The sequence below is a fragment of the Salarias fasciatus genome, chromosome 18 (genome assembly GCF_902148845.1).
Source record: "Salarias fasciatus chromosome 18, fSalaFa1.1, whole genome shotgun sequence".
Lineage (NCBI taxonomy): Eukaryota > Metazoa > Chordata > Actinopteri > Blenniiformes > Blenniidae > Salarias > Salarias fasciatus.
In genome coordinates this window covers 15,856,266-15,878,110 of record NC_043762.1, presented here as the reverse complement: position 1 = coordinate 15,878,110, position 21,845 = coordinate 15,856,266, and the positions used below count along the sequence as shown (strand labels likewise).

At 38.7% G+C, this 21,845-nt stretch overlaps 1 protein-coding gene and 1 long non-coding RNA gene across 2 annotated transcripts; both read right to left on the bottom strand.

The window, feature by feature from the left end:
* Positions 1–535: 535 nt before the first annotated feature.
* Positions 536–4,704, bottom strand: LOC115405439 (phospholipid hydroperoxide glutathione peroxidase-like). Its single transcript, XM_030115016.1, has 7 exons — positions 4,616–4,704; positions 3,781–3,875; positions 3,545–3,689; positions 2,482–2,633; positions 1,328–1,352; positions 1,189–1,248; positions 536–1,003 (listed from the first exon to the last, which is right to left on the bottom strand). The coding sequence occupies exons 1-7, from the start codon at positions 4,679–4,681 to the stop codon at positions 971–973; spliced, it is 576 nt and encodes a 191-aa protein (XP_029970876.1). The 5' UTR covers positions 4,682–4,704; the 3' UTR covers positions 536–970.
* A 3,274-nt stretch (positions 4,705–7,978) lies between these two features.
* LOC115405441 (uncharacterized) lies at positions 7,979–9,440 on the bottom strand. The gene is made up of 3 exons (XR_003933431.1): positions 9,407–9,440; positions 9,358–9,374; positions 7,979–8,147 (listed from the first exon to the last, which is right to left on the bottom strand). It is a non-coding gene; the product is annotated as an uncharacterized LOC115405441 (long non-coding RNA).
* Between the last annotated feature and the right edge of the window lie 12,405 nt (positions 9,441–21,845).

Below are 21,845 nucleotides of genomic sequence, written 5' to 3'. Positions count from 1 at the left end.
ACTACTAGATTTGTTTCAACTGCACCATTTACTGTTGATTTGACCAGAAATTAATGAGAAATAGTCAATATTATCACATTTCCTCTGTTCCATTCATCATCAAACTGTTCATTTCCTAATTTCACAATTCATTTCTCATAGTGCAATGCCAGTCATGCCTGCCATCGTGTGCCAGGCCAGTCTCTTTTAATTTTGTGTAAAAGCTCACAAAGATGCATTTTCTTTTCCTGTTGCTCAATGTTACAGAATGCACTTACTTTCAAAAAATGCAATTCATATTGGGAGATTAATACATTGTTTGCATGTTCTCCCCATGTGTGCATGTATTTCCTCCAGTTACTGACTTCCTCCCACAGTCTAAGGCATGTGAGCGTAACTGGCGATCCTAAACTGCCCCGAGGTTTGAGTGTGTGTGGTTGGTCTGCCCCTGTGTGATGAACTGGCAAACTGTTCAGTGCATCCATTAGCAGCTGGGATTGGCTCCAGCGACCCAATTCAGAAAATGAATAAGGTATTTGTATGAAAAGACACTTGATGATGTTCAAGACAGCATTTATTTTCCAATTTCTTCATGAGTCGCTGGTTCAGCTACAATAAATGGCCTTTTGACGAGTGCAAATAAATTAAATCAGTAGCTTGACAGAAATCTGACATGCAGGACGAGGTACCTGGAAATAAACACTGATGCACAAAATACGTCAATCATGATGACTAAGAAAAAGGAATGGCTGTTTTCAGTGTGAATCACGGAGTGGGAGGGTTGTTCCGTTGTGTAAGTCTGACTGTGCTCTCACATGGTCATTCAGAGATTTGGGGTGGGCTCTGGAGTTTAGTTGCACGCTGAGGATCATCAGGCCATGTCCTTCCCAAAGCTGGGTTTACGGACAGGCCGTCACTGGTCCAGGCACACACACAAATACCCTGAAGTCCATGAGAGAGGCCAGGAGTCACACTAACATTTATAGGATGGTTACAGGTACTTTGGCAGGTCCTTCTCCACCACCTGCGTAGAGAAACAACGGAAAAGTTTAAAAGTCTAGGCTGGCTAGCTGGAAAAAAGAAATCATTTATATCTGGGCTATTTTAAAATTTTATTTTCCAGAAATGAGCAAAAAATCTGAAGAAATACAAATGAGTCAAGCTTAAAGTAATATGTGTTACATTAAAAACAAACAGATTGTTGCTTACAACGGGATCGTCTGTTGGACCATATCTCTTCACCACTTGACCTTCTCGATCTATGAGAAACTGGAAAGCAAAAAGACAATAATATGAGATTATTGAGGATGGGTCTAAGGGATTGCTACAAACAATGAAAGCTGATTACCTTTGTGAAGTTCCATTTGATGTTACTGTGAAAGAAGAAGACACACATATTACAACACATTATGGAAGCATCACAGCCAAGAACTGGTTTATTTCACTGAGATTTATCTCACTTCGATATACAGGGAATAGTTCAGAGTAAACATCATATGAATTATTTATTTATCTAAAGTATGACAAATGTTGTTCAAAGGTCAGAAACATTTTGTCACTTTTCCCACTGTCCCAAAAGCAGAAGAGAAGAAAGAGGAACAATGTGGTGGAATGAAGCAACATTCAACAGGAAAGACTGCAAATCTCTCTTTCAGGATAAAAAAAAAAAAAAAAAAGCTGCCAACTGATCATGACGTTCAAGCAATGTGGAAAACCCATTTTTAACTCTTGTATGAACAAAGGTGAAAATAGATCGAGGGTCACAATAATCACGAAGAGGAAGGTTTAAGTACATTTAATCATCTAGTTCTTGTTTTTAAAAGATGTACCAAGATCTGACCTGATTAATTTCTGCAGATCAATCCCACAATGCTTTGCACTGTAACATTTGCGGTTTGTGAATTCCACTAAAGGCTTTACCCTGAAGTACGCCAACGGCAAAAATGGAATTAACCGTTGCTATATCGCTTATTGACAAGAATCTTCTTTCATTATTTTTGAAACATGAAAGATCCTTTGTCTTAGTCTGGAATATAGTCAGGAAGAGATGAGCACTGGCTGCTTTTTTGCATTATGTGGCACGTACTACTCTGCTAATGGTCCCACCTCACAGTCCCGCTATTTCTTTCCAAGCCACAGAGTTCGTGATCACGCCGTTTCGTTTGATGAACTGACGTCAAAGACATGCGCTTGAACCTCAGACTGGAGGAAATAAGCCAATGTGCTGATTACATGGACAATCTTAGGATAAACCCTGGATTGTACCAATCCCCCAATCCGACTGAAATTTCAATCAGATGGTGCAAACATGATCAGACTGAAGTGTTTATGTAGTGCAAATTTAAACAAATTTGGTCCATGTAGTCACTGCAGTGTCAAACCTAATCAATGCTGTGTAGCTCTCCTCTCTAGCAAATTCATCCTGATAATGGCTGCTATTTATTTCATGCACCAGGTCTCACTAAAATCTGAGTTAAACAGGTATATAGGAGCACAACTCACTCTCCCAGGAATCCTTTGCCTTTGGGCTGAGCCTTCATCCACTTCCACAGAGGGTGAGCATCGTCTCCATTAACGTTGATCTTACTGAAGAGGTCGAATTCAACATTGTAACCTTTAGCAAACTCCTTAATGTCTGCTTCAGTACCTGGCTCCTGTGACATGAAAGAAAAGTTCATTTCAGGATGGAATACAACAATACAGAACAGTACTTACAACTTACAACACTTTATATGCTTCAACACATTTAAAATGAAACATGATTGAAATAGCTGAAACCATATTGGACAATTACAACAAATGTGATATGATTTAATCAGAGTTGATCACACACCTATAAACCGATCTGACTCCAGGATGGTTTACCGAGTGGTGCTTGCTTGTTCTGCTTTTAATTAGTAACTAAACACATTGCTCTAGTGTGAATGTTTCCGCTGTGATAGACTGGGTGACCTCTTCCTAGGTGAACCCTGCCCTCATTTCTTGCCAGCTGGGATCGGCTCCAGCGTACTATAACTATAAACTGATTGAATGATGGATTTGCCACTACTTTACTTAAACAGTGTGTTAAACTTTACACACACACACAAAACTGTTAATGCTGCTGATGTAACAGCTGCTCACTTCAAACCAACATCTAACCAGAAATTCAGACTTGTAATTCAGAACAATGTACAACATTCTGAAGTTTGAAAACAATCCTTCAACACATGTGGTCAAAGAATGAGTCGATATAAGAGCCAATATGGAATCATGCAATTAACAAAGACAAACTGTGACCAGATGTGAACAGAGCAGCCAAAGGCGAGCCAGTTCATGAACAAATGTTTGATTGTCACCCCGAGGACTTTCCCAGCTTCACTGTAATGACTAAAGAAATGTCTCCTTTTATCTTCTCTGTGGTCACTTTAAAAATATCAGAGTCATGATAAGAAGTATCCATGCTAAATCTCAGAGCAAGATGGAAAGGGTGAAGATTCAACAGCCATGTGCTGCATGGCAACATGACTGGATTGATATCAAACATATTGAAATAATTCACACTAAACATGCCAAAACACGTTACCTGTCCTCCAAACTGGTTGCAAGGGAAGCCCAGGATGCGTAAACCTTTCTCAGCATAGTCAGCGTGCATTTTCACTAGCTGAGTGTAGTTTACTTTGGTTTTACCTCATTTAGAGGCAACATTTACAATGATGCATACAAACCCTCTGAAAGAGAAAACAAGAAAAACATTATGTTGAATGATTAGCATTGCTATAGAGCAGATATCCACGCTGCAACTACATAAATATATTTTACTTGTATTTGTCCAGAGACACTTCATTTCCATCAATGTCCTTGGCAGAGAACTCATAGATGGACTTGGCGCTCTTCCAGTCTGCCACTTGAGCACACTGCATGCAGAGAGGCACAGAAGTTACATGTAGGTGAGATTGAGTAACACCTGAAGACACAAGTTTAAAGTCCAATGAAACAATACAAAGGGCACCAGCAATCTGAGAGCGCGACGGCTCACATCTCCGTAATCTGTCTTTTTCATGTCCCCCCACACGTAGAATTTAAACACAGAATAGGGTTCCCCCTGTACAGGCCGCACCCGCGTTTATCTGATTCAAGTTTGAGAAAAACAAAGAGATTAACGGCCGAGCCCCTCTATGTAGGTTGAATCTATACCTCTGTACTGCTAACATTTAAGAGAAAAACCTGTACTGACGTTGTTAATGAGCAAACTTGCATCACTTAGTTGATTCCGGATTATTGACAAATATAATCCCCACTGCTAATGCTCAGTCAATTAGCTTAAACACAAAAAACGAGAATTCCTTAAAGAACACTGCGATAAACCAGAGATGTTTTTGCAGCAGCTTTAAGAATTTTCTTGGCGACTCAATTTATTTCGCTTTTGGACCTTTGGACCGACAGAAAACGCGAATCTTTATTACGACGCTAGCTCGAGCAGCTGCTTCCCCACCGGACCCATTTCTCTGTGGCACCGTAAACAAAAATAGTCCTTCTAAATCTGACCTTCTCGTAGTTCATCACGAAAGCAGCACTGAGGGAAACTGGGCTTGAAACCACCGTAAAAACACACCGGGAGACATTCTGTCGATATGTGCGCGCTGCTTCTACTCACCATGGTTCGCTGGACGCCTTTGCTTCCGATCAGACCCAACAACACTGCGGGTCTCCACAGCCACATGGCGGCAACTCTCGTCACATGACCCGCAAACCACGCCCACCTAGAGACGTCCTTACGTCACCAAGTGGGCGTGGATTACCTGCAGGAGTCTTTTAATGTACAATGCAGCTGCAAATCTTAACAGATACCAAAAATACAGCGAAGTAAAAACAGAAACAAGGCGATTGTTTAATCTCTCCCAAGGTGAGAAGTCAGTGAATTCAGAAAAAAAATCAAATCTACATTTCTACTAGATTGTCAAACTGAGTACACTCACAATCTTAATGTCCATTCAAACTCTTTGATCTGGAATTCTGTCACCAATAATTTTCTTCTCATGACAGAAAAAAAGCTTACAGTATACATACTCAGTCATCAAAATGTCTCAAGACATCTTAAGATGTCTTAATAACCAAAATCAAGACGTCTCCAGACATTTTTGTACATCAAGACATCTGAAGACATCTTAAGACAAAAATTTGAAGATGTCTTAAGACATGCCAAAGCAGAATGTGAGATGCACCCAGACAGATTTTTGTGTCTTGAAGACACTGAGTGTCTTGAGACATCTTAGGACATATTTCCTTTGTCTTAAGACATTCACATCTTAAGATGGCTTCAGACATGGTATGTGTGTCTCAAAGACATGGTCAAGCTGTCTCGTTTCAACTGGAGTATTATGATGATAATATTATGATAATGGTCTTTTTATTTTTTACTGTAAAATCTGAGATAACATTGTTGGAGTGTTAAATGGTAATTAATTATTTTTCAATATATATTTTGAATTATTTTTAATTTCCCAGAGAGCTCTGCGTAATGGGATCAATAAGGTAAAAACAAATAATAACTTAAGTTAAAATTGTAAAACATTGCTTTCAGAGGATTTTTTTGTGATTTTTTTTTATGTAACAAATATTTGAAACACCTTTTCAACAGAAGATGAACATACAGGTGAGAACAACAGGAGGTGAAATTAAATTTACAAAATGTTTATTTAATAAATTACTGAATTAAATAAATATCACAGAAAAATATCATAGAACTCAAATTTAAATACACTACAAGACAATTTCAATGATCTATGCAACAATATGTAACAAAGAATATAATATTTTATTATTTAATTGAATAAATATGAATTTAAATGAATTAGGGAATGCAATGAACAATTCCATCAAAACACAATCAGACAAATTCAGAACATCACAACATTAAATTAAAATGCATTTCAAGCTTGAACACAAACAAACATACAGACACACGCACACTAGGCACTGCACATGTCCTGCACTGCCTGCATGGCCTTGGCATTGGGGTTCTTTCCCTCCTTTTGGGCTTTGAGCCAAGCCTGCAGGTATGTTTTTACAGTTTCTCTGCAGGACTCATTTAGTTCTCTCCCATTGCCAAGGAGGTGGGCAAAGGCCAGGTTTGTGCCCCTCGCCACCAAGCGCTCCACATCAGCCTCAGTGCTCTCCATTTCGATTTTCTTTGCTGCCCGCCTCCGCAGTTCAAGAAACATGGTGTATCTGCAATTTTAAAGAAATACTGCTGTTTAAAATGGGAATGAATTCACAGGAAATATTCTGTAATATTTTACAGATTTCCAATAAAACAATATGCTAGTATTTTAATAGATGTTAACAGTAGTTTTAGGTTTTATGCTTAAAGGTGCTGTAGGCAGGATTCAGCATCTCCGCAAGATGGCGATTTGACCCATCAAAGATGGCCATTTGAAACCCAGCACAGCCAATCCTGTCCTGTTTCCTCTGACATCACGCCCTTATGCAAGTTAAGCCCCTCCCACAAGAACGTGCGACGAATGCCCCTCGACCAATCACGGTTAGAGCCTTGGGGCTCTTCTGATTGGTCAAAGATACCTGGAGCTGTGGAGATTCCTTTTCAGCTCAGAACAGAGACAGATGGAAACGCTGCGCCCTCATTGTAGTACAATTATGCTACACCCCTAAAGGATTATCAATGGATACTCTAACATTTAATCCAAAGAAAATACAGAAAAATTAGCATTGACTAGCAAAATCCTGCCTACAGCACCTTTAAAATTACAGATAATTGTAATTTATGATGATTTAAATATTCTGGGTTTTTTTTTTTTTTATAAAAAATTGTTGTAATTCTACATCATTAACTGTAATTTTACATAAATTTTTCTATTTTTTTTCAGTATCATCCGTAATACAATGCAACAACTGTAAATCAACAGACACTAGCAGTAATTTAAATATTGACCTTTAGAATTACATGTAATCACTAATTATAATACATTATTATTGTTTTTTAAATGTAATTTGACACTTACTGATCATATTAAATGTAAATATACATAAAATATAATGTCATTTTACAGATCTTCCTTGATAATGTTAATGAAGAAATGTATGTAAAATTACAGAAATTTGCAGTGTGCTCCATAAAATTGCAGGTCATTAATTGAGTTAAGGTGATTCTATTTTATTATTTTTTTTTTAGTTAATGAGTAGTTTCTGTGCAACACCAAAGTAATTTAGTGTACATTACTGTAAAAATACAATCTAAAATATACTATATTACAAAAAGTGCACTTTAATTAATGTAACAGAAATTATTCTGATTCTTGCAGATTTTTGCTATTCATAAACAATAAAACATTTGTAAGCTTACAGATTTAGGGAGTAATTTAAGTTTTCAACATTTATATGGAACACAATGATTTCCACTGCAATTTTGTGGGATTTTTTTTTTGTTTTTACAGAATTTGTGAGTTTTATCAAATGACTAATTTCCTTTAATATACAAAACCCAAAACCAGTAAAGTTGTTACGCTGTGTAAATCGTAAATAAAAACAGAATACAATAATTTGCAAATCCTTTTCAACTTATATTCAATTGAATTCACTGCAAAGACACACTAAACATTCGAATTGAGAAACTTTATTTTCTTTTGCAGAGATTAACATGAAGAGTATCTGACTTTTTATGTTTTTGGCATCGTATGTATGTCTTGTGGGCATTTATCAGCTATAATATATTCTATTTTAATGAATTTTGACTTTAAAAATCTACTCTGTATCACTAAACTACAGACAATAACTGTAAAAATACAATTATTTACTATAATTTTACAGTATCCATCTGAAAACTTTACTGCCAGGGCTTTCACTGTAGTTTTACAGTTTTTTTTTTTTTAAGTGCATGTATTGACAGTACAGTAAAATCTGCAGTCCGTTTGTTACATCCATAAGGGTACAGTAAGATGAGTAAATTCTAAATATTGTGCAAACAGAGCTTCGAAACTAGGCTACAGGACCTATGGATCAATACCATGTTATTGACCTTTCTTACCGGTAATTAATGAACCATTTGTTCACCGTCTTCATCTGAAGCCCCCTCACCAACAGCTCTGACTTCTCCTCAGTGGAGGGGTATCTTTTCCGAAGAAAGAGAGCCTTGCTCTTCTCCAATGCCCTCTTCTGCCCCCCTTCATTGCCTGGAAAAACAAAATAAGTTTGACCAATTTTAAAAACCATACACTCTCCTGCATTACTAAGAGACAACATAATTGCTGGGATAGATAGAAGGACAGGGATGTAATGGAGGTGGACTATGAGGTCTTGATCATAGAGAAGACATGGGCTTCTGGGAGATGGTGAGCTCCAGGAACAAACTAAATCAATCAATCAATCAATCCTCCCTCCTCAATACCTCCCTGTTTGTGGCTGGTTACACGTCCCAAACTTGGAGTAATTGTGCCTTACTGAGGGAGAGGAGATAGCTGTGTACTGTATATAATTTACTTAGTCGCTGTATGGAGCTCATGCAACCCCACTTGAAAAAAAACCGAACTATTCCCTTAAGGTTGTGTGCCAGGTCTTGTCGTGATAGTGGAGCTGCCAATGGTGAGAGCTACAGGCATATATTATTTTATTTCTTTATTTATTTTTTTACTTACTTGTCATCCTTTTTGGAGTCATGAGGTGGCATGGGCATGAACATGCCACACAGGGACAGCATGCCTCATTTTCTTGTTCAGCTGACCCTGTGGTGCAAAATCAAAGACATCAGTCTATAGCTATGAACGCATATCGATTTCATTTACACAATTAAAGCACATCTCATAGTATCCTTGCCTCCTCACCTACTTTTCAACCTCCAGCGTGAAAAAACATACCCAAAATGAAAAGGTTATCTTCACAAATACAAGGGCTATTTGATGCTGTAAGTAGGCAATGTTCTATAATTTATTTTACAAAAATATTGTGCAAAATAGCTCCCTAACCCCCTTCCACTGTCATCATGGTAAGTACACAAAGGCTAATTTTCCATTTTTGGGTGAACTATCTCTTTAAGAACATAGTGAATGAGGCTCAATGTGTATCATTCAACTATATTTATGATGTGTAGGCTCCTGTGTAAACTCCATGCATAGGTCACTGTAAATATACAGTACAATGCACATATTCGAGCCACTGCACACAGGGCTACTGTATAAAACCAGTCATTTAACATTTGAACCATCCCACCCACCAGTTTACTTAGATATAGAACAATTTTTATTTGTCTTGTAATGTAGCATGCATACGCTACTGCTGCAAATATGGTACAATAACACTGAAATGCAATTGTACCCTTTCAGTTGGACTTATACAATTGTCTATGTATATGATGATAAAGTTAATCTATGTCTATTACTCACTCACCTCGAACAACTCTCCCTCTGTTGGTGCCAAATCTTGACAGATTTGGCACCAGGATTTGTCCTCTCCTCTCCTTTCCTCTCCTCCTGCCTTCTCCATCTAAATCACAAAGATTTTAAAGGAGTAAAGCAGGCTGGCATTATCATATTTTACTATTTTGTATGGCAGTAAAGTCTGCTCTGGTTCAGTAAGAAAAGCAAGCATTATTCTTCCAAAGATGGCCAACTGTCACCCTTGATACAGCCTAGTAAACGTTGGATACATGTACACTGATGGTAACTAGCTGGCCAATAACCAAATAATATAACTTTATAATCGAAAGGGGCATTTAGTTCATTTTTCATCAAACACCGTACACTGACCGTTTGGCTATAACTATTACTAACCTTGATTTTCGCCTTCACTGCTTGATGTTAAATTTCCCAGTCTGGACAGAGGCATTTTCACTACTGTGTTTTAAAGCTCACTCTCCTAGCAAACAGCGATTGCTTCGCGGGCTTTTGCGCTTCAGCTCGCGCTCAACAGGGGTTGGAAAAGACGGCGCGTGCCAACTCGTACGCGTCAGTGAAGCGCACATCAAGCCCAACCGTAACAGTGTCGCAGCAGCCTGACGCTATCGTGTGTACTTCGTCTTACAAATGTTGCGAATTCGCTCCAACAACGTCAACCCTCATCCCATGAGAGTCAGGGAAGATGCAGAAGGTAAGTTGTATCTATCTGTCTATCTATCTAACTATCTTATTTAGTTATGAGGCAAGCAGATTCTACGAAATATTTAGATGTCTTCAGATGTCTTAAGACAAGTAAGCGTTAGCATCTTACCTTAGAACAAAGTAGTGTATTGGACTGGCGAAGCCCACACACGCACCGTCACATCATTTGATGAGATGAAGCTCCTCTTTACCGCTGCTGAAGGGCGGGTTTGCAGGATGAGTGCGTGGCAGGTCACCTGTGACATTAGCCTCAACGGTGAGACCAGCTGTCGGATCACGGAAATCCGCTATTTGTCCTTTTACACTTTTTTTCCTCTTTTGATTTCGCATGACTTTTTCTTTCCAAATGCAACATTGTGTATCTAGAAAAGACCATATAATATGTAACATGTAAAGTTTCCCAAAGGCACGGTAAGTAAAATCTTTTTTACGGTCAGCCTGACAGTCATACATTTTACAGTGTTTTTGCGCAGGAGCACACCGACAGGTTGTTTTTCTGTAATCTAATATATTAGAAATTAAGATAAATAAACAAAACATTAAGTCAAGAGGATCAGCAATCCTTTTAATGCCTCATGTCTGCTTTATTAATGCCTCAAATCAGGTTTTAAAATTTATATAACTTTTTACAGTGCGCATTTGCGCATCGTCACCTCTCACACACACTCCGCGCACTCATTTCCCTGATAAACACGCACACACAGACCAACACACACAAAATAGTTGTATTATTAACCGTCAATAATAATCAAGAACATTAAAATTAGTAAAATAAGTCTCCCCAGCTGTGCATCAGGACGGACACCTTCCCACACGGTCATTCCTCACCCTGCTCTTTTGATTCTGGGACTGCAGGCTTGACAGGACAACGGTATTTATTAAGAAAATATGTTCGTTCTAAAATTAATTTCTGGAAACGAGAAATACATGGTTTGCTGTACTTTGATGGAGGATATAATATTTTACCTGAATCTGTAATTGGCACCTGGAGACACTGCAGTGCTCCTGCTGTCAACTGTCCTGTTCACTGTTGTTGAGATTTATTACATTAATCTATTTATTTTTTACACCATTTTATGTTATTATTATTTAGTTGAAAACTGACAGTAGCCTACAGTAATTCTCTATACCTGGAGGTGAGCGTGAGCGCTTCGTGCGCCGCTGCAGGTTCTGCTGGACTGGACAGCAGCTGGAGGTCGGTCGGGTATTTTTGGGGCAGGATTACATTGTTTTCGCTGTTTGGTCCGCGGCTGTTCTGACTCTGATTCAGGACTTTCCTCCTCTTCACTCCAGTCAAGATCGCTGATGTCCGACACGTCTCCGCCATCCGATTCCCCCTCACTTCCCTCTTGTATCATTGCTAAAGCTTCTTCCACCTTCATTATGCCTCTTTTTATTGTCTTTCTTTTAGGATTTGGCTGATATTTTTGGCCGTCTGTCCGGTTGTCTGCTGTCAGAGCTAGCTCCCTGTTCAGATGCGCGCATGAACCAAAACAAATCAGTCCAGAAAAAAAGCCCCGCAAAGTGTGTGTTTTTTTTTTGTTTTTGTTTTTTTGTTTTTTTTTTTTTTCCTTTGGAGGTATAAATGCTTTGCAATATTATGTGTGTCATTGTTAGGACCTTATTTGCTTCAGAAAAACATACAAGTAACTAACAACTAATTTAGGAGAGGACAGGGGAATTATTTTTTAACAAATTTATTTCAATTATAAAAACCCAAAGGGTCTGTCAGACCATCTTGGCTGTTCTGGGGTTATCACTGATGTCCAGCCAGCTGGTGAAGTCTCCCATCGCTCCTGGCATCCCAGTGTCCAGGCTGTCAGCTCTGGGCACCATATTTCCCCCTAAAAGGGTGCACCACATTATAAGGATTTTGAGAGTTAGAGGCTTTCATGTGTGCCTTATAGAGCGGAAAATACGGTAGACTATCTTTCATAATTGTTGATGGAGAAAATAGAAAGCCTTTTTATTGCTCACAGACTGCTTTGCTTTTGTGCCTCTGAAGTGCGCAATGAGGAGGACTCTGATGAGGACAATGAGATGCATGACTATGCCAATGAAGAGGATGCAGATGAAGACATGCCCCATCCAGACGAAGACATCATGGACACTGAGGAAGCTCCTGAGCCAGAAGATGATGCTGAAAATGAAATGGTAGGCTAATAATCAGACGTGTGGACTGGAGTCACAACTTACAATTTTGATACATTGTGATAATGCATGGCTTTTTACTGTATGCGGTCTTTGGACTGTGCAATCGATGGTTACACTACTCACAAAATTAGTATATGATAAGAAAATAGCACAACAATGCATGATTTCCACATTAATTATTGCTGAAATGTTTATTGAGAGATGTGTCATATGCTTTTGTATGCTTGCTTATACCTTGCCTCTGCAGGTGGATCTATATCCATTCAGTTCCTTCACTGAGGCAGCCCTGAGCCTGTTTTTTGAAACCTCTGGCATTTCAGAGAGTAATTTCTCCAGTTTACTAGAAATCCTGTCACACGACAGTTTCAAGAAGGAGGATGTACCACCAAATGTCAGTGTTTTCAAGGTAGGCAAAGCAAAGTTAGATACCAAGGCGTTTTAGCATCAGCTTTACATTGGGCACTCACATAGGGTCCCGTCAATGACTGCAAGTAAAAAAATAGGCCCTTTTTAAGATACTGTATTCATGTAATTTGACTGTTTCCCCATTTCAGAAAATCAGGAAAAACCTACCAATGGTGCCTATTAGTGTTCATGGTGATGAGTCTCATTTCTTCCACTTTGATATGGAGAAGGCAGTTGACAACATCTTAAAAAACAATATGCACATGGCCAAAATGACATTTGTGCCAGTGACTGACTGCCACAGGGATGCCTTCAATTCAAGGCTCTTTCATCAGAGCAAGCTCTTTTGCATACAGTCTGTCAAGACAAATGTGGGCAAGGTAATTTCTAACTTTTTAAAAAGCCCTCATCCAAATGAGATGCAGGTCATCATCTTATGTAGGCTTATTTACTATTTTTTTCCAGGTAACTGCACTTGACGTCATCAGCATTAACACCAACCGGAGAGCACAACTTGCAAGAGTAGAGTCCATTGCTTTTGATAGCTCTAAAAGGAACCTGGTCCTCAGGTGCAGGCTGCTGTTCCGTGGCCTGGAGATGAGAAATCATCAGCACTATCACCATATAACACCAGTTAAAGAACAAATTTCATCTCTGATGCCATTGAGTCCATTACACTAAATGCTGTGGTGAGAAAAATGCCACAGATCCAACAGTACACTGGCCACTACTTGTACAGCCACCACTCTGCCACAGCTTTTGCAGAGCCAAGCAGCAGGTTCATCAGAGATGCTTCAACTCTCCCTCCTCACTGCAGTGAGGGACAACAACAACGAGACCTCCCCACAGGTACAGTAGAACTTTTCATGGTCAGTGAATAATATGGATAACATGTTCAATCAAAAGAGTAAGACTGATGTAACTAAGATGAATATGCCTAATTGTTGTTTTCTTTAAGGAGTACCAGTGCTCCCGCTGTACATCCATTTGTATTTTGATGGGTTTGGGCTGTACAGGTGGAAGTACCATTCCACCAATGGGATGTACTTTTCCCTGGGTAATTTGCCTCGTTCTGAGGGGGCAAAAAGGCAACACATGGGAATCATAGGCCTCGGAGAACCAGGTAGCATAGTCACTATATTTAGATAGTTAATTGTTTAAATCATGGCATTAATATAGGATTTGATACAGTTTATCTTATTTCCAAATCAGGAACATCGTTTCAGCAGTGTATGGATGCCATTACACCATACATAAAGAAACTGCAGGAAGGTTACTATGCTGACTGCCCTTACTATGGGGGTGAGGTGTTTGTTTGTGGAGGAATTGGTGAGATCAATGCAGACATGCCCCAGGCAAACCACTGTGCTAACTGTTTGTCATCCACTGCAAACAAAAGGTTAGATTCATTATTACTTCACAAGCTATTTGATTTTATTGCTTTTTTGTGCAAAATATTAAAGATGTATTCCTAATCCCTCATACTGTGCCCTCTCTTAGATGTAGATTTTGCACAGTTGACAAGGCCGACCTCTTCAGTCCACTGGTTGCCAGTGAAGCACCCCGCAGGACAAAGGCTAACACAAACAACATTATCACTGCCATGTCTGAAATGGGTGTTGTGGAGAGAAAACAACATGAAACAGAGACTGGGACTCTGTATAGCCCAAACAACCAGCTGTTCTCCGATAGCATTGTTGTTGAACCACACATTCAGGTAATTGTTTTAATGTATCTGTAGCCACAAAGAAGCTCCGAGCAACCATCCTAATGGACTGAACATGTCCTGCTCTACCTTGCGTTGAAAGGATTGAAATAGTAAGCATGTGTGACAGAAACCATTTAAAAATAATACAACAGTTTGCCTTGTATTTTGTTTCAGACAAGGATCGATCACTTCCACCTTGATGCTCTTGGTGTTGGAAGATTACAAATAAGTCTCATTTGGGGCAACATGAAGACACAAGTCCAACAGTTCATTAGTGATCTCATTGTTGCAATTGAGAGACCTCATTGGCTCAAGCAGGTAATAAAGTTATATAGATATCCATTGCATTTACTCACTGACAGTCCAGCCAAAGATGATGCTTCTGCATGTTCATTTTAAATAGATATATTCCTAATAGCTTTTTGTGCTATGCGTAGATTACATCAATTACACAACACATTATTCTTTCAGCTCCCAGATCTTCACCACTTGGCATGTGCCACTGGCTGTGAGGTGCTCCATCTTATTCAAATGTGGACCATAGTGACAAGAGATGTTTTGTGTTGCCCTGAGGCATTTACAGCAGCCTCTGCTGAATACATAGGCCACAACAACTGCCGCCTTGTCACCAAAGCCAACATCTTGCTGAGTGGCTACTTGTCTTCAGTTCGATCAGCAAGTCTAACTGACGAGGAGGCAAGGCAACTCCAGGTTCAGATATGTGACCATCACAGACTATTTGAGAGGGTAATTTTGTACAACCATGTTATTTTTTCTTCAATGCTACTGTATGTTTAGACATTTACAAACTTTTTGTTTTGTTAAGATATGGAAGGCAGAGGTGGCAAACCGGGCCAACATCCATTGTGGCTATCATACTTGGGAGCAAATAGATATGCTGGGCCACCCCATGATTGGTGACTGCAACCGCTTTGAGCGATACCACCACAGGATCAAGGATATGGGTAAGTAAATTTCCTAGACATTTTATTTGCTAGGCCCCACAGATGCTTGAAGCTCACTGTTTTGATATGCATGTTGTACTTCAGTTATCGCTCACAAGAATGGCGTCAGTATCGAGAAAACAATGGTGAAGAGGGTTGCAGTGCTGGATGCCCTTTGCACATTGTCAACACCAAATGATGAAGAAGCAGACAATGCTTGTGTCCATGGGCTTCCAGGCTACGCCCCTGTTTACAGGCCATCAGGATCAGTCACACTGATATCTGCTGCTGAACTTCGACAAAGACGTGGGCTTGGTAGGATAATCTATTTCAAAATACAATGGGGGAAATAAGTATTGAACGCATTAACTGTTTTGTCATTACATTTATTTCCAAAGATGCAATTCATGTGACATTTCTTCCAGACACTGGTATTAACTCAAATAATCCACACATGAAAAGAAATCACAACATTCAAATCCATAAATAGTGATTATGTGGAATTAAGTGCAATAACACAGGAAAAAAGTATTGAACACACTATCTGAGACTCGTTTAATACTTTGTGGAGAAGCCTTTGTTTGCTATGACTGCTTCCAGACGCTTGTTGTATGTATGAACTAATCGCCCACACTGCTCAGGTGTGATTTTTGCCCATTCCTCCGCACAGATTGTCTTCAAATCCTGAATATTCTTTGGTGCCCTCTGGTGAACCCTTCTCTTTAGTTCTTTCCACAAATGTTCGATCGGATTTAAGTCAGGTGATTGACTGGGCCATTCTAACACATTGATTTTCTTTTTTTTTTTAAACCATTCGAGAGTCAACTTTGCCGTGTGCTTCGGATCGTTGTCCTGTTGAAAGGTCCAGCCCCGTCTCATCTTCATCATCCTGGTGGATGGCAGGAGGTTCATCTCAAGAATTTGCCGATAGATGTTTCCATTCATTGCTCCTTCAATTATATGAAGTCTGCCAGTACCACGAGATGAGAAACAACCCCATGCCATGATGTTTCCACCACCAAACTTCACTGTTGGTATAGTGTTATTTGGGTGATGTGCAGTGCCATTTCTCCTCCAAACATGGTGTGTAGTGTGACAGCCAAAAAGTTCAATTTTGGTCTCATCTGACCAGACAACATTCTCCCAGTATTCCACAGGCTTATCCAGATGCTGTTTAGCAAACTTTAGACGAGCTTCAACATGCCTTTTTTTGAGGAACGGAGTCTTGCGGGCTGAGCGTCCATAGAGGCCATGGCGGTGGAGTGCATTGCCTATCGTTTTCTCTGTAACACTTGTACCTGCTGCCTCCATGTCTTGCTGGAGTGCTTTCCGGGTGGTCCTTGGCTCTTTGAGAACTCTTCTGACCATCTTTCTGACTCCCTGGTCAGAAATCTTGCGAGGAGCTCCTGTGCGCGGCCTGTTGATGATAAGGTGATGCTTCTTCCACTTGCGGATAATGGCCCCAACGGTGCTTACTGGAATACTCAGATTCTTTGAGATAAGTCTGTAACCAGTTCCATTCTGATGCTGAGCAACAATCAGGCTGCGAAGGTCTTGAGAGAGCTCCTTGCTTTTACCCATCATGAGATGTGTCTTGTTTGACTACTTGTTGAAAAAACAACCTGTTTATAGGGCCATCAATTAGCACTAACCCAGCTGATGTTGGTTTGCACTTATAGGAAGTACAAAGACTAATTACTTTCAGGTGTGAGATGGTATGGTGCCTTTCCTTGACAAACTATACAGCTTTCCCATAGTGTGTTCAATACTTTTTTCCTGTGTTATTGCACTTAATTCCACATAATCACTATTTATGGATTTGAATGTTGTGATTTCTTTTCATGTGTGGATTATTTGAGTTAATACCAGTGTCTGGAAGAAATGTCACATGAATTGCATCTTTGGAAATAAATGTAATGACAAAACAGTTAATGAGTTCAATACTTACTTCCCCCATTGTATGTTACTAAAATGTATTACTGAAATAACTATATTGCTTGTTAACCCCTTGGGTCTCTGGGTTTCGCTATATTTAAGTGAGAGAAAACATTTTTGGTGAGGAAACTTGATCAGGGTTCCCACACATCCTGGAAAACCTTGAAAATCTTAAAAATTATTGGCCAATTTTCCAGTTATGAAAAACCTATGGAAAATGAAGAAAAAAGTAAAATGTCAATGAAAAACTTGAATTGTCCTGGAAAATTATTTGTCTTCCTTCTACCTTGTTAGTGAACAAATTTAAACAGAAGAAACAAAATAAAAATATACTTGGTAACTAATGCACACTTAGCCATAAGATATGAGTTGATGAAATAATGCAAGTTAAGGAATAAAACATAAAAACACACAACAATGGTGACAAAAAGAAATAATAAATATGACAAAATAAAAGTTAGGCTTCTCAAACAGTAAGCAACAAAAAAAATATATAAAAAGCAGATTAAATAAAGATTAAAATATATGTGTAAACCATAAATTTAGAATAGCGAGACAATATATAAAGCCATCTAGCAGACAATTTTCATGCCTGAGAGTTTAAGTTCAATATGATACTGTGGCGCTAGAGATATTGGCCATCATCTTTTAATCTTGGTTTTTTGATGGTTAGATTGACCTGAGAATTGCCCACAACCTTTGTTGTAACTTTAGTTGGTTATTCGACACTGGAAAACGTCCTGGAAAAGTCCTGGAAAATGATTTATCGAAAAGAGTGGGAACCCTATTTATTCTACATTAATTAAAAAATGTGATCATAAAAATTTAAATGGTCGAAAACACACTGTAGGCAAATTTACTACCCCTTTGTCCTGTTTATTTAAAAGTCACACATTTACCTGCTGTAAAAATGTATCAAATAATTATTTTTTTTAAACATTTTTTCCCCATATCTCTTTGTCAGGTTCAGTCCTGATCAAAACTAACGTTTCTATTTTAAATTGTCGATTTTAACAATTTAAATGCAAATTTTGTAGGTGATTCCACGGCAGTGTAATGGCTGCATTTTAAAAAATGTGGTTATTATGGGAGTCAGTAGGGAGTAAAACTTAAAATCTGATGCTGCGCAAAATATAATAAAGCACCAAAGCCTGTTTTTTTTAACTAATCTTTGACATATCCAAGAGTGTGATAGCACGTAAAAAATATCCATCCTTTGATTTATTTATTATTTACTTATTATTTTGAAAAACTGTCATTTTGTGTGTTTTTTTCCCACCAAATCAATATGGAATGGGCATTTGAAAGGTTCAAATCCATAATCTTTTGAAAGTATTCATTATTTTTTATCAGGGATGAGCTTGAGGAAAAGAAAGAAATGAAATATTTTTCTGATACGTTTTACATCAGGTAAGGTTGTGGGTTGTTAACAGCCAACACAGGAAAAAGGGTAGTAAAAATTAAAATCTGATGAGGTGCAAAAGAAAAAGCACTAAAGTCAATGTTATTGTAAAAAAATCTCCAGCCTCTGATCGTTTTTTTAAATTGAAAATCAGTCACTTTAAATTTATAACCATTTTTTTTCACCAAATCAGTTGCATCTCTTATAAAAAAGGAATTTCAATGGTTAAAATCCAAAATGTTTAAGATTTTTAAATGGGCTGAGCTAGATGCAGAGATCTGAGTAAAAACAAATTAAAAAACATAATGGGTTATGTTTTTACAACACCTCAAACTGTGGCTTTTAAAAAGCCAAAACAGGACTTATGGATGTGTTTTAACACAGTAGTCAAGGGTTAACATATTCCTGCATGTTAGTTCAACCAACAATGTCTAAAATGATGGTAACAACATTCTTTATTTTATTCTAACTTATTTCTTTACAGGGTTACAGCTTGGAAACCAAATGCCAGAACTATGCCATCTGAAAGTGGCAAAAATGATGCGGCAGCCGGACCTCATGGAGAGGATGGAGGATAGAGTCCTGGCAGGGGAACAGATCTTCCTTGGACCCAAGGTATGATCCCTGTAGTTGATCATTCTCAGTCAAGTACAGACAATGCATATTAATAAATCAGTACAATATTTTTGTATGGAAGCATTTTTTTGCATCATATGCTGTTATTTCCTAGGTTTGGATACGGGGGAAGCCTGTCATCACCGTCATTGACAACCCTCTTTCTGGGCAACCGGAGAGATGCACGAAACACCAGAGTGTTACACTGTCCCCACAAAAATACAAGTATGTTATCTATGTGTTTAATAGTGGAAGCAATGTATTTAATTGAGAAACCTGTATTCAGTGCATTATAGCACTGCATTTCTACCAACAACACAATAGGATTGCATAGCATTTCCCAGATGCTGTGCATCCTAGATTAGGACCTTAGATATTTATCTAAAGAGGTGGAATACCCCTTTTATAATTCATCTTTTTAGCAAACCAAAGTGTGTTTAACATGTATTGTTTCATTTGCAGATTTGATATAAAGACTATAAAAGTTGGCTCATTTGTGGAGACAGCCCCCCTCAACCAAACCCATGTGAGTGACAGGCAACCAGTGAAAATCACCGCCATATGGGCTACCATCTCAGGTAAAGTAGTTAAAAGATCTTGAATGAAATATGTAAGGAAGATTACAGAGGAACCAAGCTGTGTGTGTGTGTGTGTGGGGGGGGGGGGGGGGGGGGGTTAGCGGTGAACAAAGCCAAATGATCGGCCGTCAGAGCAGCACAGACCAGTGCTCACACGGAGTGTCGGATGCCCCTTATACGGCCACGGCGTGCTCCCCCCGTACGTGGCGCCCTGGGCGGCCGCCTAGTTCGCCTATGCCTAGAGCCGGCCCTGCTTGATGCTATCGTGTTAGGTTAAATATTGTAGTTAAACATATTGATGTAACCCATAGCTAAATGCATGACGTTTTTTTTCCCCAGATAATCCACTGGTCCTGTTTGAGGGCACCATCTTCCTGCCTCAACACAGAGAAGATCCCCTGACAGGCTGCAAAGAATACCAAGAAGGAGGAAAACTCCTCTTCCCAACGGCAGTCATCACTGACACCCTCATGTTCCTCCACCACAAATGCTTCTGGGAACCAAATCGACAGCTAGGAATCGGGACAAAGTCCACTGCCACCAATGAACAGTACTGTCAAATAGTTGACAAAAAAATCATCCACAATTCCAGGAACAAACAATACCTGATGAACACATTCCTTCACTCTCATATAGAGTAAACACTCAATCAGTTCTTTGTGCTGCTAAAGCCTTGGACTGGTACCAGTCCAAAATACAGATGTTTTTGTTGTGCCTGAATGAAGCAGTCTTTAATGTGTACAATGTGATTTTGAGATGTATGCCCTATATGATAGGGGCTGGAACGATAGGGGGTGGAAGGATACCAATATAAATATAATCAGTTTGTAAACATAATCATTCTGTAAATACTGTGTTTTACTATTAAATGCTGAGTATGTCATACAATTTTTCATTCTTTTTTGACATTAGTAATGAAAGTTTAACTGAAATAAAAGATAAAATGTTAAAGTCAACTGACGGAAAAGGAATAGTGAAAAGGGATACCTTAAAGGGATAGTTTTTTGAAGTGGGTTTGTATGAGCTCCATATGGCCACAAAATACATTAGATGCAGTAGAAAGTTTAGTTTTGTCCGCTGCATCTAATAGACTAAGTGGCTGTATGGAGCTCATACAGGAGGTTCCTTGTTTCCTGTCTTTCAAGATAGGACGAGCTGATTAATGCAGGTGTGTTTGACCTCTGTAACAACTTCAGACACACCTGCATTAATCAGCTCATCCTATCATGAAAGACAGGAAACGAGCCTCCTGAAGTTCAGGGAGTGGTTGAGTTGTGCATAGAGCCTACAAGACATCTTGAGACAGTAATATTTCTAAGACATCTTGAGACATCTTAAGACATCTTCATATTTCCAAGACATCTTAAGACATCTCAAGACATCTTAAGACATCTTAAGACCCATGTCTATAGACGCGTCTTATAGACACGTCTTGACTTACCAAGACATCTCAAGACATCTCAACAAATGCGTCTTATGACACGTCTTAAGACATCTTGAGACCCTTTGATGGCTCGGTATGTATTTACATGTGTTGCCAGATCAAATTACCATAAAATAATGTTTGGGTTGTGTCAGAGAAATCTCATTTGATTACAGATATGTTATTCAGGTAAATTTAATTAGATATATGACAATGCAATTAAATGCCGCATATCTTTCGAATGCTTTTGAACTGGACTGCAGTAAAAGTTACTGATCCATTATAAAGCCTAGTCACTATAAAGTCAAGTTTTTTTTTCTTACTTAAAAAAATTTTCAATTAATTTTTGTTACAGTGGCTAACTTTGGTGCTGGTTTTTTGATTTTTGATTTTTTATTTTTGGTTTTTGTTGGGGTTTTTTTGCATTTTGTTACTGCAAGTTGGATAAAGAAGTATGAAAGTTGAAATACACCTCTCAAATGTGGCTAGTGAGAGTTATTACAATTATTTATATATCTTCTAAGGTAGGCGTTTGAAGAGACACTTGATGGTGTTCAAGACAGCATTTATTTTCCAGTTTCATTACAAGTCATAGGTTCATTTTCAATAAATGG